At 41.0% G+C, this 16,377-nt stretch overlaps 2 protein-coding genes and 1 long non-coding RNA gene across 5 annotated transcripts in view; 1 reads left to right on the top strand and 2 right to left on the bottom strand.

The window, feature by feature from the left end:
* Positions 1-14,629, bottom strand: part of ZFC3H1 (zinc finger C3H1-type containing) — a 72,489-nt gene extending 57,860 nt beyond the window's left edge. The window contains exons 1-3 of the mRNA XM_007537590.3: positions 14,503-14,629; positions 13,109-14,166; positions 4,688-5,104 (exon numbers count right to left, since the gene is read on the bottom strand). Coding sequence (XP_007537652.2) covers positions 4,688-5,104; positions 13,109-13,727 — 1,036 coding nt within the window. The 5' untranslated portion in view covers positions 13,728-14,166; positions 14,503-14,629. The remainder of the gene's footprint in view (positions 1-4,687; positions 5,105-13,108; positions 14,167-14,502) is intronic.
* On the bottom strand, positions 9,204-11,891 carry LOC132539469 (uncharacterized). Its single transcript, XR_009550780.1, has 2 exons — positions 11,280-11,891; positions 9,204-9,647 (listed from the first exon to the last, which is right to left on the bottom strand). It is a non-coding gene; the product is annotated as an uncharacterized LOC132539469 (long non-coding RNA).
* Positions 14,524-16,377, top strand: part of LOC103126682 (transmembrane protein 19) — a 74,814-nt gene continuing 72,960 nt past the window's right edge. For 2 of the 3 annotated variants that reach the window (XM_060194937.1, XM_016194538.2), the window contains exon 1: positions 14,524-14,655. In XM_060194937.1, coding sequence (XP_060050920.1) covers positions 14,585-14,655 — 71 coding nt within the window. In that variant the 5' untranslated portion in view covers positions 14,524-14,584. The remainder of the gene's footprint in view (positions 14,656-16,377) is intronic. The other variant, XM_007537589.3, reaches the window with a different exon arrangement.

Below are 16,377 nucleotides of genomic sequence, written 5' to 3'. Positions count from 1 at the left end.
TGTAGCGCAGCGGGTTAAGCTCAGGTGGCGCAAAGCACAAGGACCGGCATAAGGATCCCGGTTCGAACCCCGGATCCCCACCTGCAGGGGAGTCACTTCACAGGCGGTGTCTATCTTTCTCTCCTCCTCTCTGTCTTCCCCTCCTCTCTCCATTTCTCTCTGTCCTATCCAACAACGACAACAACAATAATAACTACAACAATAAAACAATAAGGGCAACAAAAGGGAATAAATAAATAAAATAAAATAAAACAAAAAAAAAAGAAAAGCTGTTCAAAGAAATGGGGAAAAAGGTGACCAGTAAGAATTTAAGTTTGATGGCACAGCTAAGAGTGTTGTTAAAATAGGAAAAGAACAGGATCGGGCGGTAGCGCAGTGGTGAAGGTGGTAGTGAAGCAGGTCTGCAGGTGTCTCTCTTTCTCTCTTTCTCTCCTTCTCTGTCTTCCCCTCCTCTCTCAATTTCTCTCTGTCCTATCCAACGACGACATCAATAACAATGATAATAATAACCACAACAGTGGTAAAACAACCAGGGTAACAAAAGGGAAAAAAATGGTCTCCAGAAGCAGTGGATTCGTGATGCAGGCACTGAGCCCCAGCAATAACCCTGGAGGCAAAAAAAAAAAAAAAAAAGGAAAGAACAGGGCTCATATGCATTTATTAACTGATAAAACGTATTGATTCAAATAAATTCTAGTTTTTCTTTTTTCTTTTTTTGCCTTTCCTCCAATTTCCTGAAATGCCAGTTAACTTTCTAAAAGGGAAATCTAATTGTATCATTTCTCTATTTAGTGATATTGGATGGGCTACCTGATATTTGAAGAAAATCAAAATTCTTTAGCAAGTATCCAAGCCCTGTACAATTTAAACATAACGTATTCATCACTCATGAATATATTCAGTCACAATCAGAATACTGTGTCCTGCATGAAGTCCATATTAAATGACTCTCAATATACATTTAAAGTTTACTCTGACTTCATCTGTTCATTTGGGTCTTTATGGCTCCAAGAATGGAAGATCCATTTTTTCAAAACTCTTATCAAACATATCTATCACTGCGAAAACTTTCTAGATCTAGGCACAGCTATTTGATCTCTCTGTGTTAGTAACATTTATATGTAACTTATTCATTACAATAGTTACTGTTTGTCTTTTCTATCCCACTGTTGCCTATGTGGAAACAGCAAAATCTAAAGAAAAAATGTAATCAAAAACAGTTTCTACCCAGATTTACAGCCAAATTTTCACCATTTGAGTGGATTTTTAAAACCCTAAATATAAAGTAGTCCAGGAGGACAGCAAATAACCTACGTGGATAATGTACTGCTTTGCTATGTGTGCAGCCCCTACTGCATGGAGGTAAATTTTGGTGAGGTAAATTTTCTTTCTGCCTCTATCTGAAAAAGTAAGCTTAGAGTAGTGAAGACCCGGAGTAAGAAAAAAAAAAAAGGGGGGGGGGGACAGTAATGCAAGAAAAAGCAAATATAGGACTGGAGATAGCACAGTTATGCAAAAAGACTTTCATGCTTTAAAGTACCAAAGGTGCCAATCCTCAGTCCCCAACATAATCTGGAGCTGAGCAGTACTCTGTTAAAAAAAGAAAAGACTGGGCAGTGGTGCACTTAGTTAGGTGCTCATGTTCATGAAAGCCTCCAGTCCCCTACAGGGGGAGGCTACACCAGTGGTAAAGAAGTACTGCCAGTCTCTCACTCTGTCTCTCTCAATATACACTTTTTTGATACAAAAGTAAGTGTTGCAGGCATCTGTCTCATTCCCTATCTTCCCCTGCCCTCTCAATTTCTATCTGTCCTAAATTTTAAAATTAATTAGAGTGTTGGGTGGGGGTATAGCATAATGACTATGCAAAGAGACTTTCATGACTGAGGCTCCCAAGTCCTGGGTTCAATTCCCCCACACCACCATAAGCCAAAGCTGAGCAGTGTATTTGGTAGCAAACTTAAAAAAAAGAAAGAAAAAAGGAAGTTTAGGCACTATGGGATGTTTGTTTGCCCTTCTTTCCCTTCCCTAACAACATGCAAAATAAAACAAAACAAAAAGGAAAAAGAAAGAAATCTCAACAGAAAATAAAGTCATGCAACTTATTTTGACTACCAGTCTTATGTTAAAACTTGGCAAAGGGCCAGAGAGATAGCTCATCTGGGAAGACACCTGCCTGTGACCCAGGCTCCAGCCCCATTACACCACACAGGAGTACTGTAGCACTGGGAGGTTTCAGTCCTGTGGAGTTTCCGTCTTTCAAAGTAAAGCCCCAGTGATGTCAACAAATTGGGCAAGGGAAAAAAATATAGGCTATGGACCCAGATTAACATTATCAAGCCTTTATTTACAGTTCTCCAAAACTAGGAAAACCCAAAAAATCTTTACTAGAAAATGGGTGGTTCCCAAGCAGGTTAAAGATTGGGGAAGGATGGTCCGGAACATGGGGCAGTGATAGGGCTTTGGACTCTCAAACATGAGATCCCGAGTTCGATCCCCAGCAGCATATGTTCCAGAGTTCTTTCTCTCTCCTCCTATATTTCTCATTAATAAATAAATAAAATCTTTTTTAAAAAAGAAAAAAAATTGGGGAAGGAATTAACCACAAAGAATTGTGGAGCTGCTCTATATTTTTTGCTTGTCTGTTTTTTGTTTGTTTGTTTGTTTGTTTGTTTTTTCCCACCAGAGCACTGCTCAACTTTATGTAGGGTACTGAACCTGGGACATCAAAGCTTCAAATATGAGTTTTTTTGAATGCTCAGTATCTTAATTTCGGTACCTGGTAATGTCTTCCCACAATAGGCTGCATTTGTCAAATTTCAAAGAACTATACACTAAACAGAGCAAATTTCACTATATATGAATTGTACCTTCATAAAAAACAAAAAAGCCAAATCCATGATGTATAAAAGATGTGTCATGAGTGAGTTGGGTTTATCTCATACTAGGGTGATGTTACCCTGCAAAATCGATTAATACAATCCATTATAATAAGTTAAAGGAGAGCCAGGGCATGTACAAACTATTGTACTTACTGTTGAATGTAAAACATTAATTCCCCAATAACAAAATTAAAATAAAATAAAATAAAGGAACACAAAAATAAATAAATAGATCTTAATTTTTTTTTTTTTTTTTTGTTATTTGTTATTTGCTGAGCAGTGCTCTGGCAAATAACAAAAACAGTAGCAAAAAGAAAAAAAAAAGGAGAGCAGGAACCAGGCAGTGATGCATCTGGTTAAGCACACACATTACAGTGTGCAAGAACCTGGGTTCAAGCTCCTGGCTCCCACCTGTAGGGGGAAAACTTCACAAGTAGTGAAGCAGGGCTGCAAGTCTATCTAACCACTAATAAACAGATAAGATTAAAAAATTAATTAATTAAAAGAACAATCAAATGTTCTTAGCAATGAAAAATGTTGATAAAATTCACTCATTCATGTTGAAAATCTCAAACCTTAAGTGGGGTCAAGAAATTGGGACAGGGAGTCCAGCGGTATTGCAGCAGGTTAAGCGCACGTGGTGCGAAGCACAAGGATCAGCGTGAGGATGCAGGTTAGAGTCCCTGGCTCCCCACCTGCAGGGGCTAGTCGCTTCACAGGCGGTGAAGCAGGTCCACAGGTGTCTGTCTTTCTCTCCTCGTCTTCCCCTTCTCTCTCCATTTCTCTCTATGCTATCTAACAATAACAACATCAATAACAACAATAACTACAACAACAATGAAAAACAGCAAGGGCAACAAAAGGATAAATAAATAAATAAGTAAATAAGTAAATAAAGACATTGGGACAGAACTTCCTATACCAAATAAGGTACCTATAAAATCTTAACAAGGGGAAGTCGGGCGGTAGCGCAGCGGGTTAAGCGCACGAGGCGCTAAGCGCAAGGACTGGCGGAAGGATACCGGTTCAAGCCCCCAGCTCCCCACCTGGCTTCACAGGCGGTGAAGCGGCTCTGCAGGTGTGTCTATCTTTCTCTCTCCTTCTGTCTCCCTTCCTCTAATTCTCTCTGTCCTATCCAAAACAATGACATCAATAACAACAATAATAACTACAACAATAAAAAAACAAGGGCAACAAAAGGGAAAATAAATAATTAAAAAAAAATCTTAAATCTTAACAAGGGAGTCCGGCGGTAGCAGCGGGTTAAGCGCAGGTGGCGAGAAGTACAAGGACAGGTGTAAGGATCCCAGTTGGAGCCCCAGCTCTCCACCTGTAGGGGAGTCGCTTCACAGGCGGTGAAGCAGGTCTGCAGGTGTCTGTTTTTCTCTCCCCCTCTGTCTTTCCCTTCTCTCTCCATTTCTCTCTGTCCTATCAAACAACGACAACATCAATAACAACAATAGTAACTACAACAATAAAACAACAAGGGCAACAAAAGAGAATACTTTTTTTTTTTTAAATCTTAAATAACATGTTTAAAGGTAAAAGTCAAAAGTATTTACCTTTAAGTTATGGAACAAAAGCATCTACTATCATATCTTACACTAAGCATTTTATTATAACTGCTGGCCAAGGGTTTTATGGTCAAAAAATTATATAAATAATACACACTATCAACATTTAATTCCATGCCTACTGAAAAAAAAAAAAAGCAATTTACAGATAGTCTCAAAATCCTTTCAGTGAAGTTTTCAACTAGCTACCACTTTCAGAATTATATTACTAACAAAGAATTAATTCCATACCTTGACAAGATTCAGCAGCATCAGATTTCAAGGAAAGCTGTTTTGTTCCATCTTTAACTTTTTTCAACCGGTTTTTGTCTCCTGACAAAGTAAATTTTTGCCTGAGCTGTTTGAATTCTAATGTCTGTAAAGTTTTGGCCTGGGTTTTCTCCTCAGGAGCTACTTCTTTACTTGCATCCTTTGTAATACTGGCATTATCAGTGCTTGTTTGGTCCTCAGAGTTCAAAGTTTTAGAATCTTCCTGAACGTTCTCTTCTTTGCTACTCAAAGCTAGTTTTTCATCCTTATTGATACACTCTAGTTCTAACTGTATTTGTTTATATTTCAAAAGTAAATCTTCAAAAGTTTCTTCCCCACAGTTTTCACTTTTTGATGAATAATTCTGTTTTCTTGATGGAGATCTTCCAAAACTTTTGGCTGAACAACATATTAAGGAAACCAGAATCCAAAAAATTTCCAGTTAACAAGAACACATTAAGTTATAGATGACTTCTCTCCCTTTCTAATTTGCCTTCCAGTAGATGAAATATTTTAAAATTGCTAAATTCCACTTAATGTATGTGCTGCTAAAGCCCACATATCAAATTTAACAAGAATTCCTAACAGTCCACTTACAAAAATAAAATAAAATAAAATAAAATAAAATAAAATAAAATAAAATAAAATAAATACTGTTGTCAGTATTTACTCATAGTACCCACAAGTATTCCACCTAGTTAGAGCATCCTTCCTTCTGTAGTTATGGAAAGCCCATAAGGAGCTGGATATTAAAGATTCTTTGCTGAAGAAAGGGGGGGGACGGGACTGAGTGGTTTTTCCTGGATGTGGGCAGTTTACACATCAGACAGTCAAAAGGAAATTTTCTTCTTGTCAGTTTCTTTTCATGTCTCAACTTAAAAAAAATTATTTTAATTAAAATTTGAAGGGCTGGATCATGAAAGAAGATTTTCATGCCTGCAGCTCTAAGGTTCAATTCCTGCCACCACCATATGCCAGAGCTCAGCAGTACTCTGGTAAGAAAAAGTAAAATAAAATAAAAAATGAACACTGATAATAGTGAAGACTACTGTGTGAATTAAAAACACTTTCTTAAATACCTTACACATAACAATCTTAAAGTTCATCAAGTATACTAATATCCAACATAACAATGAACACAATATGAATACCTTTCAGTACTATTCAAAATGTATCTCCTTTGTTACTTCTCTAACACAGTGACATAAAGAATGCAACTTTCCTTAAAAGTAAATACAAAGTTCCAATCCATTTTAGCTGAAATAATTCATACACATAACAATTGTTACACCTCCACTTCTTCAGCCTAGACATTAATAGAAAAGAACTTAAAGTGGATTTCACACTTGTATAGGTCATTTTGAATTGACTTTGAATTAACAATGTAATTCCCCAAATATGATTCATCTGTTTAATAATTTACAAAACAATGAAATCTGTAAAGATTTTCAAATTTCCCTAATCACCAATTCAAGAATGGGAATCACCATCAAATTTTAGAAATTGTTGAACATTCAACTTGAAAGTTCTTAGCAAAATTGTTCTAATAAGTGTTTGGTTATAAGATCTAGTTTCTTTTAAGAAACTTGGCTTTTGTCTTAAAAAATAAAACTAGTTTCTCACTACCTGTCCTATTCTTGTCCCAAATAGAATCTGAATTTGCTGGCTGAGTTTATTCATTATTTATTAATGACAAGAGAGAACCAGATCACTATGGCACAAGATGCCAGGGATCAAACTCAGGACTTTAAGCTTGAGAGTACTAGACTTTAATCCAATACGCCACCTCCCTAGGCAACTATTTTCAAATCTTATTTTATCTGACCATTCTGCAGCAGTAGACACTGAAAATCGTTTGTCTTAGTTTCTATAATCCCAGTATCCCCTTTTTCCCCACTTCTTTTAAATTTTTGAGTCCCTTTCCTCTAACTGCTATAATAAGGGTGTTTTCCAGTGTATACTACTTAGCCTTTCTCTTTTCATTGCGAGCAGTCTAATATATTTCCATAGTTCTACATGTCACAAGAAACTTAGTCTGGTGACAGACATTTGGAGTTTCATCTCCCATAAGCCATCTCACAAAACAGTGCTAAACAAATCTTTCAGGAATATAAAGCTGACCAGATGGCGTGTATGTTAAGACTAGAGTGCAAAATCCTTAGATTGCCATGCCTTCACAGTGTGAGCTGAATTCCTTTGTAATCTCGCCTTTCCGTGTTTATCAATTAATGCATGGTTTTGAGTTCAGGGTTTCTGTTCTTCAAATTGACCCTAATTTAAACATCATCTCCCCCATGAAGCCAGAGAACTGCATGATCCCTTACTGTTATACACCATACATAAATTCTGTAACTATCTGCATGCACATGCAGCTTTTCCTTGGAGCCATATAAATGCAGGATAGTCATTAAAAAAAATAGTAAATAGTGGTCTGGGAGGTGGCGCAGCAGGTAAGGCATTGGACTATCAAGCATGAAGTCCTGTGTTTGATCCCTGGCAGTACATGTACCAGAGTGATGTCTGATTCTTTATCTCTCTCCTCCTACCTTTCTAATAAATAAATAAATAATTTTAAAAAGTAAGTAAATAAAAACTTAAGACCCTGGAAACTTTTGTGAAATGACTCAATATAACAAATAGATAAATAAAATGCAAGAAAAATAATTTAAATTATGACTATAACTAAATTTTCTCGAAGGCTAAATGAAATGGGGTGAGGGTAGAGAGCATGATTATGCAAATAAAAATGAAAAAAAAGGGGGGCTAAATGAAAATATACTTGTGTCTATACAAAACAAGAATGACGAAATCATCACTTAAAAAGTTTCAATTTGTGGTCCGGGAGGTGGCGCAGTGGCTAAGACATAGACTCTTAAGCATGAGGTCCTGAGTTCCTGAGTTCGATCCCCAGCAGCACATGTACCAGAGTGATGGTTGGTTCTTTCTCTCCTCCTATCTTTCTCATGAATAAATAAATAATTTTTTAAAAAAAGTTTTAATTTGGGGGCCAGGCGATGGCCCACCTGGTTAAGGCACACACTATAGTGTGCAAGGACCCGAGTTCAAGGTCCTGATCCCTACCTGCAGGGGGAAAGTTTCATGAGTGATTAAGTAGAGCTGCAGATCTCTCCCCCTCTCTGTCTCATTCTCCTTTCTCAATTTCTGTCTCTATCCAATAATAAATAAATAAATTTCTAAAAATTTAATTTGGGTGGGTGTAGATAGCATATGGGTTATGCAAAGAGACTCTCATGCCTGAGGCTCTGAAGTCCCAGGTTCAATCTTCTGCACCACCATAAACCAGAGCTGAGCAGTGCTCTGGTTAATTAATTAAATTTGGGGTCAGTCAGTGGTGCATCTGGTTAAGTAGACACCTGCAGAGGGAAAGCTCCAGGAGTGGTAAAGCAGGGCTGTAGGTATCGCCCTCCCTATCTCCCCATCCCTCTCAAATTTCTGTCTCTATCCAACAATAAGTAAATAAAAATGTAATTTTTTAAAAAGATTTAATTTTGGGGCCAGGTGGTGGCACACCTGGTTAAAGTGCACTTTACAGTGTGCAAGGATCCAGGTTAGAGCCCCCAGTCCCCACCTGCAGGGGGAAAGCTTCACAAGTGGTGAAGCAAAGCTGCAGGTGTCTCTCTCTCTCCTCTCCGTTACCCTCTACCCTCTCAATTTCTAGCTGTCTCTATCAAATAAATAAAATTAAAAAAAAAAGATTTAATTTTAAGCTTACCAATATGTAATTCCTGAGACACAGTTTTTAAAAAAAAATTGTGGTGCAGGAGTAGACAGCATAATGGTTACACAGACTCCCATGCCTGAGGCTCTGAAGTCCCAAATTCAATCCCCTGCACCACAAGCCACATCTGAGCAGACAGATCTGAGCAGCGCTCTAGTAAAAAAAAAAAAAAAAAAAAAAAAAATTGTGATGAAAATTTTTACAAGTGAAAACAGAATGACTTTCTACTGATGACAGATAAATACTGGCCTAATAGAGGCCAGCAGTGGCACACCAGGTTGAATACACAAGGACATCAGGGCTTGAACCCTCAGCCCCCAGTTGCTAGAATGGTGAAGCAGTACTGCAGGTGTCTTTTTCTGCCCCTCTCTATCTCCCCCCTTGCCTCTCTCAATTTCTCTGTCCTATCAAATAAAAAGGGAGGAGGGGAAGGAAAAGAAAAAATGGTTGCCAGTAGATTCAACCTGCAGTGATAACCCTGATGGCAATCAAAATAAAGGGATGAGGAGACAGCATAATTGTTATGCAAAGAATTTTAATGCCTGAGGCTCTGAGGTCCCAGGTTCAACCCCCAAGACCACCATAAAGCCAGAGCTGAGCAGTACTCTAGTCTAAATAAATAAATACTGGCCTAATTATGTTAGTTCTCATCATCTTTAAAATCTTATAGTAGTCATCCAGAAGAGACATATGCTAAGATAGACTAACAAAGTATCTATCACAGAGAAAAATTAAAACTACAAAAAAGTGAAACAGAACTACAATAGAATCTAGTTTATTCAACCTTTTTTTAAAGTTGCACCTAGTGTACCTTAATTACAGAGAAAGAGGTTGAAGAAATAAAAACACCAACCACTTCTATTCACGCTATTTCACATCTTGACTATGGAAATGGCCCACAGAATAATCTTTCTTTATGCAATAATTATAAAATGAAATGTCATGATTTTAATCACATAACAAACACAGATTAAACTAAATACAACCTTGACATTAAAGAAATTTAAATCAACAAAATTTTACATAACACAATTTGCTTGCTCAATGTTACACAAAAGTATAAAGTTACATATAGACTGGGAATTAAATTTTCCTTCACAAATCCTTATAAAGAATAGCACCTCTAGGATAGATTAATGATACTTCATAAGGAAAACCATGAGCAGAGGATCAAAACAAGCATCCTTTTCTTAAGTGCAGCATCTGTGAAAAGAAAAACATCAAGACAGCTCATTTCTGATAAGCTGCTACAGAAATTTAACTGGATTATTTTCCTATACTTGTACCCAATAGTAAATGTCTCTCTGTTAATAAGGCCTATAACCTTAAGAAATAAATGATAAGAGGCCAAAGAAGTGAAATTGGTCATAAATCAATGGAAAGAAAGAATTCAAAGGCAGTACAGTAAAATAGTTCATGGGGGGGAGGGTGCCGCACTTGGTTTAATGCACCTCTTACAGAGTGCAAGGAGCCAGGTTCAAGTCCCCAGTCCCCACCTGTAGGGGGAAAGCTTCACAAATGGTGAAGCAGTGCTGCAGGTGTCTCTCTCCTTCTATAACCCCCTTCCCTCTCAATTTCTGGCTGTGTCTATCCAAAAAATTGTTTAAAATTTAAAAAAAAAAAAAAGAAAGAAAATAGCTCACTTGGTTAGTGTGCTGTTTTGCCCTGTGTACAACTTGGGTTCAAGTCCAACCCTCACCACACTGAAAGTGTTGTGGTGTGTTTCTATATCTCTTTCCCTGTCTATCTGAAAAAGTCCAGAAGATAAGAGGTAAAGCCCCAGAGAAAACTCCCACCTCCTAAAACGCTAAAGCATCAAGTCCATTCATCTTCTTCCCCTTATATAATACAGAGAATAAAAGAGCTGGTGCTGAGGCTCAGCTGGTAGTCCACATGGCTTACAAGCATAAGGTAGTGGTGGGGGATTTCCACCCTACCCCACCCCTACACAAGAGATGTGCTCAGGTCTAGCTCAATAAAACAAGTTAGAAAAAGAAAAAATGTAAAGGGCTGGAGGAGCAGCCAAACCATAAGGTTTACTTGTGTGAGGCCCAGGGTTCAAACAGAAGGACTGAATAAAAGCAACACAAAACACAAACAGAACATCACAAATGGCATAGTAGTGCTTTAGTGTAGCTCTCTCAATAAAAGAAAAACCTGTGGTCCGGAGGTGGCGCAGTGGATAAAGCATCGGACTCTCAAGCTCGAGGTCCTGATGTACCAGAGTGATGTCTGGCTCTTTCTCTCTCCACCCATGTTCTTCATTAATAAATAAATAAATAAATAAAATATTTATTAAAAAAAAAGAAAAACCTAAGACTTTCTATAGGACTTGTTACATAATTCCAATTTGACCCTTTTTCATTAAACTCTAACCCCATTCATAGCTCCAACACAATTTACAAGTTTCTTTTGAATTATCAAAAACATACACCTGTTGAAATAGTCCATTTTTAGTGAGGCTGATGTTTTCAAACTTTGTTACTGAAAAAGTATCCCCTAATGTTTTAAAACTTAAATACCTACATGATTTTCTCTGAAACAATTCTGGAATGTTCCTAACCCAATTATGGTTACAGACCCTTTTCAGAACACTAGCACCAGAAGGAAGGCTCTACTCACCTAAACCTACATTCCTTCCGAATCCTTTATTTCCTGGCATTGAGGAAAGACCTTTTGGTGCTAAATATTCTACAAAAGTAATGTATCTTTATATTCAAACAAATGTTATTGTGTATAAATGTTATGTACAATAAAAACATGTTATGTACAAAAAAAATGGTATGACAGGGTGGGGATAGATAGCTTAATGGTTATACAAAGAGATTCTCATACCTGAGGCTCCAAAGTCCCAGGTTTAATCCCCCTGCACCACCATATGCCAGAGCTGGTAAGTGCTGGGAGGAGGAGGGGAGGGTCATGACACCATGGAAATTACAATCACAATTACTTGTAAAAGTGCTTAGCAAATGACTGTATGCCATTATCATATAATGTTCAAATATATAGTTCTACAAATCTGTGATAAAATAGCATGTCTTCAAGTAAGTCAGTCCCCACTATAAACCCTGAGTAAATTCAGGAATGTTAAAGATAGCTAAGAAAAAGTTTAGAGGGAGCAAAAATCAGATGTTTAGTGATCCTACTAGCTAATGCTAATTAAACTCTCCATAATCTCCACCCTCCCATACACATTATAGCTACTATGTCAAAACAAAATTGCTGTTTAGCTTTCTTTTCCTAGTAGACATTGTTCAGCACTAAGAGTTACAAAATGTCCAAAATGGGAACTTAAGAAACAATGAAGTTAAAAGTAAAATTTTTCCCCAAAAGCCCTATGTGTTTAAAAGTCCTGCACCAAGTGTTGATGAACACAGAAGATCATTTTTCCTCCCCAACTTTTCAAGGCAGCAATGTGTAAAATATATCATGAAGTGATCCGGGAGGTGGCACTGAACTCTCAAGCATGAGGTCTCGAGCTCAACCCCCCGGCAGCACATGTACCAGTGTGATGTCTGGTTCTTTCTCTCTCTCCTATCATTCTCATTAGTAAATAAAATAATATATATATATATATATATATATATATATATATCATGAACGGTGAAAAAAAAAAAGAAAAAGTTACAATATAAGTGGTAGAATAAAAACTTCCCTAGTACCAATGTCAGAGTTCAATACTGACATAAGCAAGTGTTCCCCACACTTCTTGTACCAGTAAAAACACAGGTTAGTAAGACATGGCCTTTGAGGCCAGGTGGTGGCGCACCAGGTTGAGGGCACATGTTAAAATGCACGAGGATCCGGGTTAGAGTCCCCGGGCCCCACCAGCAGCGGGAAAGCTTTGCAAATGGTGAAGCAGGGCTGCCGGTGTCTCTGTCTCTCTTCCTCTACCACTCCCTTCCCTCTCGATTTCTGGCTGTGTCTATTCAATAAATAAATAAACCTAAAAAAAAAAATTAAAAAAAAAAGACATGGCATTTCAGTGGACTGGAACAGAGCGGCAGCTTGACTTTTGGGTCTACCCGGAACAGCTCCAATCCATAATACATTAATGTCAATAAAGGAAAGGGGGAGAAAAAAAAAAAAAGCAACGCGCCCCGATAACCTTTCGGCAAGATGACCAGATAGCTCTACACTCCAATTCCATCAAGACTCGGGGGGGGGGGGGGGGGGAGGAAGGACATTCTCGGAAGTAGCAATAGGTGTAGGTGTGACTTAGAAAGGAAGAGAAGGGAAGACCACAGGATAAATGAGCAGAGATACGTGACGATACTTAGAGAAATTAACAGTCAACCCGTGTTATCTGTGACCTGGCGAGAAGCACTGCGGTTTCCAATGGAGGGAAATGGGGACACGGAACGCTGGTGGTGGGAACGGTGCGGAATTAATGAACTAATTACCCCCGTTATCTGCTAGCTGCGTGAAGCAGTATGGAGTCACTAACAGAAACACGGGAAAGTGGAGGAGGAGGAGGAGAAACACTTTAATGTGACACACGACCACCACCCAAGAACTTACTTCCAGTAGACCCGGCGCTGGCAAGAGCAGCGGTTCTGACAGTTCAGATCTGTTACTCATCTCGATGACCCGGCCACGACGCTAAAGGGAACTTTTTAGTAAGTGACACACCCAAGGCGGACCGACCGCCACGTTAAGGATACAACTCTTCCGAGGTGGAGAGGGCTCTCGCCAGTTCTGCCCGCCGCTGAATCCGGGTCCCGCGCCTCCTCCCAGGGGTCTGCACCCCGGCTTCCCGCCTCGCTCACCCCCCCCTCGCCCCCGACTCCAACGACCCCCACCCCGGTAAGGCCGGCCTCGAAAGCGGAAACGGTCCAAGGCGATGTGGCTGCGTTCCCAGAACGACGGCCGGGGGCTGCTTTCGGACAGCGAGCTCGAAGGCATCCGCACCGGGGGCGGGTGGGATCGGAACGGTTCTTTGGATCGGTAGCTGCTGTGTCCCCTGAGGTGGCCCCGCTCCGACACGTGCCGCGAGCGTGAGAAATTCCGCAGCTGCTGCTGCTGCTGCTGCTGCTGAGAAGACGACGACGACGACGAGCCACCGCCGCCTCCGCCCGATCCGCCGCCCCGAGCCGGGTGCGGAGGCCTGCGCCGCGGATACGGTAACAGCCCGCCGCCGCCGCCGCCGCTGCTGCTGCTGCTGCTCCGGCTCCGTATCTGACTGTTATTATCGTCGTCGCTGATCTCCCCGTCCTCCAGCTCCCCTTCTTCCTTGGGCGAGAGGCCGCTGGAGGCCGGGGTCGGAGGGTCCGCGGTGGCCATCCCGAGAGAGCTGCGCGCCGTCGACACCACCTTAATCCTCCGTCCAGGGACCCGCCCGACAACTGCCTTCCTCCACGGTTTCCTCTCTCTTAACGGACCCGGTCGCTGCGGCCTCACCCGATTCGGACACCTAGCAGGCTCTGCTCCCCAACTTCCCCGCACCCCCAGCTCTTTCTCGCCCGGCCGCCGCAAGCCCAGGTCCTGTCCCTAGCGCCCCCTTGCTCCGCGACCGCGGTTCTTCCGCCTCGCGAGAAAGGGGCTCTGCAAGTGGGCAGCCCTGACGTCACTTCCTGCGGCACGCAGGAACCTAAGCCTCTCAGTTCACGCGAGAGAGCTCAGGACGACGCGATGTTCAATGGGATTTGCAGTTTCTAAGCCTGCCGATGCATGTTTGTACCGCAAACGTCGGGCTCTTACCCACTCCAGATTTGGGGTTGGGCTATTTGGGTGCGTGGCGCATTAGGCGGGTTTGCACTTAATCTCCGTCACTAGAAAGTTTCGCAGTCACCCAGGGGCCCAGGGGGTGGGAAACACCTGTTCTTTTTAATTGCTCGGAGGACGACTGCCAAAGGGCTGCCGTCGTCCCATTCCCTTCTGGGGATGCTGGGGGAGGGAGGGCTGCGTCCGCCATGTTAGTGAAGGCAAAGGAAGGCGACCGGGAGCTCCGGGTCTCTCGGCTTTGCTGGCTCAAGTCCGCCATATTAATAAAGGGAAGGGAAGGTTAACATTCCCCTTCTCCCGTACACACACACACCCCTGCTAACCGCCCTGCCACGACTCAGCCTGGTAGGCCTTGCCCAGCCTCTGCCCGAAGGAAGTGTAGCGAGCAGACAGCGCCGAATGAGGGGGACGGGGAAATGCCGACCAATTGCGCCGCGGCGGGCTGTGCTGCTACCTACAACAAGCACATTAACGTCAGCTTCCACAGGTAATCCGGGCAGGGAAGTGGGGGTGACGGAAATGGGAGCGCCTGGACTTGGGTATCATGTGCGTGGAAAAACCCAAGGATTCTAATTCTGGCACCTGTTACACCACGTAAGTTCGTAGCAGGGAAACATCATTTTTGCCTTTGTGCGTTTCTCGAATCTGTCCGGTTTCTTTCTCCATTTATTCACTCTCTGAAAGAGATCCAAGTTCTGTGCCTTGATTATTCCTTAGAGGAAAAGTGACAAGAGGAGACCTTTATCTTCCGCTTTGTAACTCCTATTAGACTGGGTCCTGACATTACTGGCAGCAGAAGAGAGGGAGGGAGTTTTTACTGTTTAAGTCGGCAGTCACCTTAAAAAGCCCGCTATGTTCTCATTTAAATGACATTCTCACTCGCTGGATTGACACGAAAAACATTTAAATTTTTGCCATAGTTGCACACAGTAACTGCGGAAATTGTCACTGGTAACAATGGAATTGAGTCATGTTAATGACGTACAAGTGATAAACTTTGTATTAGTAACCCAAAGTCATAAAAAGAAGCTTAGTTTTGTTTTTCCTTCGTTTGCTGGAAAAGCAATCAAAATTCCTTAGTTCGGTCAAAGTCTAGGTTTTGAAAGCACTTTGACCTTTACAAATTACATGTTTACTTTCTCTCCAAGTGTCCACTTTGGCCACGTGTCCAAAGAAAAGAAGCATGAAAGTTAAGTGTAAACAGTTCTGACTAGATACCACACAACAATACATTTTAGAATGTAGAAAATTATGTCCTTGACTTACTCCCTATTTCATGACTATATATACTCCATTATTAAAAGTTAACACTTGGAGTCGGGCGGTAGCGCAGCGGGTTAAGCGCACGTGGCGCATAGCGCAAGGAGCGGCATAAGGATCCAGCTTCCAGCCCCCGGGCTCCCCACCTGCAGGGGAGTCACTTCACAGGCTATGAAGCGGGTCTGTAGGTGTCTTATCTTTCTCTTCTCCTCTGTCTTCCCCTTCTCTCTCCATTTCTCTCTGTCCTATCCAACAATAACTACAACAATAAAACAACAAGGGCAACAAAAAGGAATAAATAAAAAAATAAATAAATAAGATGATGTTTTTTTGTTTTTTTTTTAAAGTTAACACTTGGGGGCCGGGCGGTAGTGCAGCAGATTAAGCGTACCTGGTACAAAGCACGACCAGCGAAAGGATCTGGGTTCGAACCTCCCTTCACTCCACCTGCAAAGGGGTCGCTTCACAAGTGGTGAAGCAGATCTGCAGGTTTCTGTCTTTCTCTCTGCCTCTCCATCTTCCCCTCCTCTCTTGATTTCTCTCTGCCCTATCCAACAGCAATGACAGCGTAACAGCAATAAGCAAGGGCAACAAAAGGGAAAAAAAATAGCCTCCAGGAGCAGTGAATTTGTAGTGCAGGCACCAAACCCCAGCAATAACCCCTGGAGACAAAAAAAAAAAAAAAAAAGTTACCACTTAAAAGTAAATAAAGACTCCTTGTGATCTTTCTGCTTTTCAACAGTGCCATGTCAGGCGAGTAATTCTGAACTGTTTCCTTCATCAAATCTGTGCAGAATTACTTGACTGACATTATAGTAGTGATCCGGAAAGTTCTTATGCTCCTGGAATTTTAGCATAGTGGAAAAGGAAGACAAAGTGTCACAGAATAAACAAAGAATGTAAAATTTCACATGAGATTAAAGTGTGACATATATTTGGTTCTGTATAC

This window comes from Erinaceus europaeus, chromosome 7 (genome assembly GCF_950295315.1).
Source record: "Erinaceus europaeus chromosome 7, mEriEur2.1, whole genome shotgun sequence".
Lineage (NCBI taxonomy): Eukaryota > Metazoa > Chordata > Mammalia > Eulipotyphla > Erinaceidae > Erinaceus > Erinaceus europaeus.
This window is presented reverse-complemented; position numbering and strand designations above follow the sequence as displayed.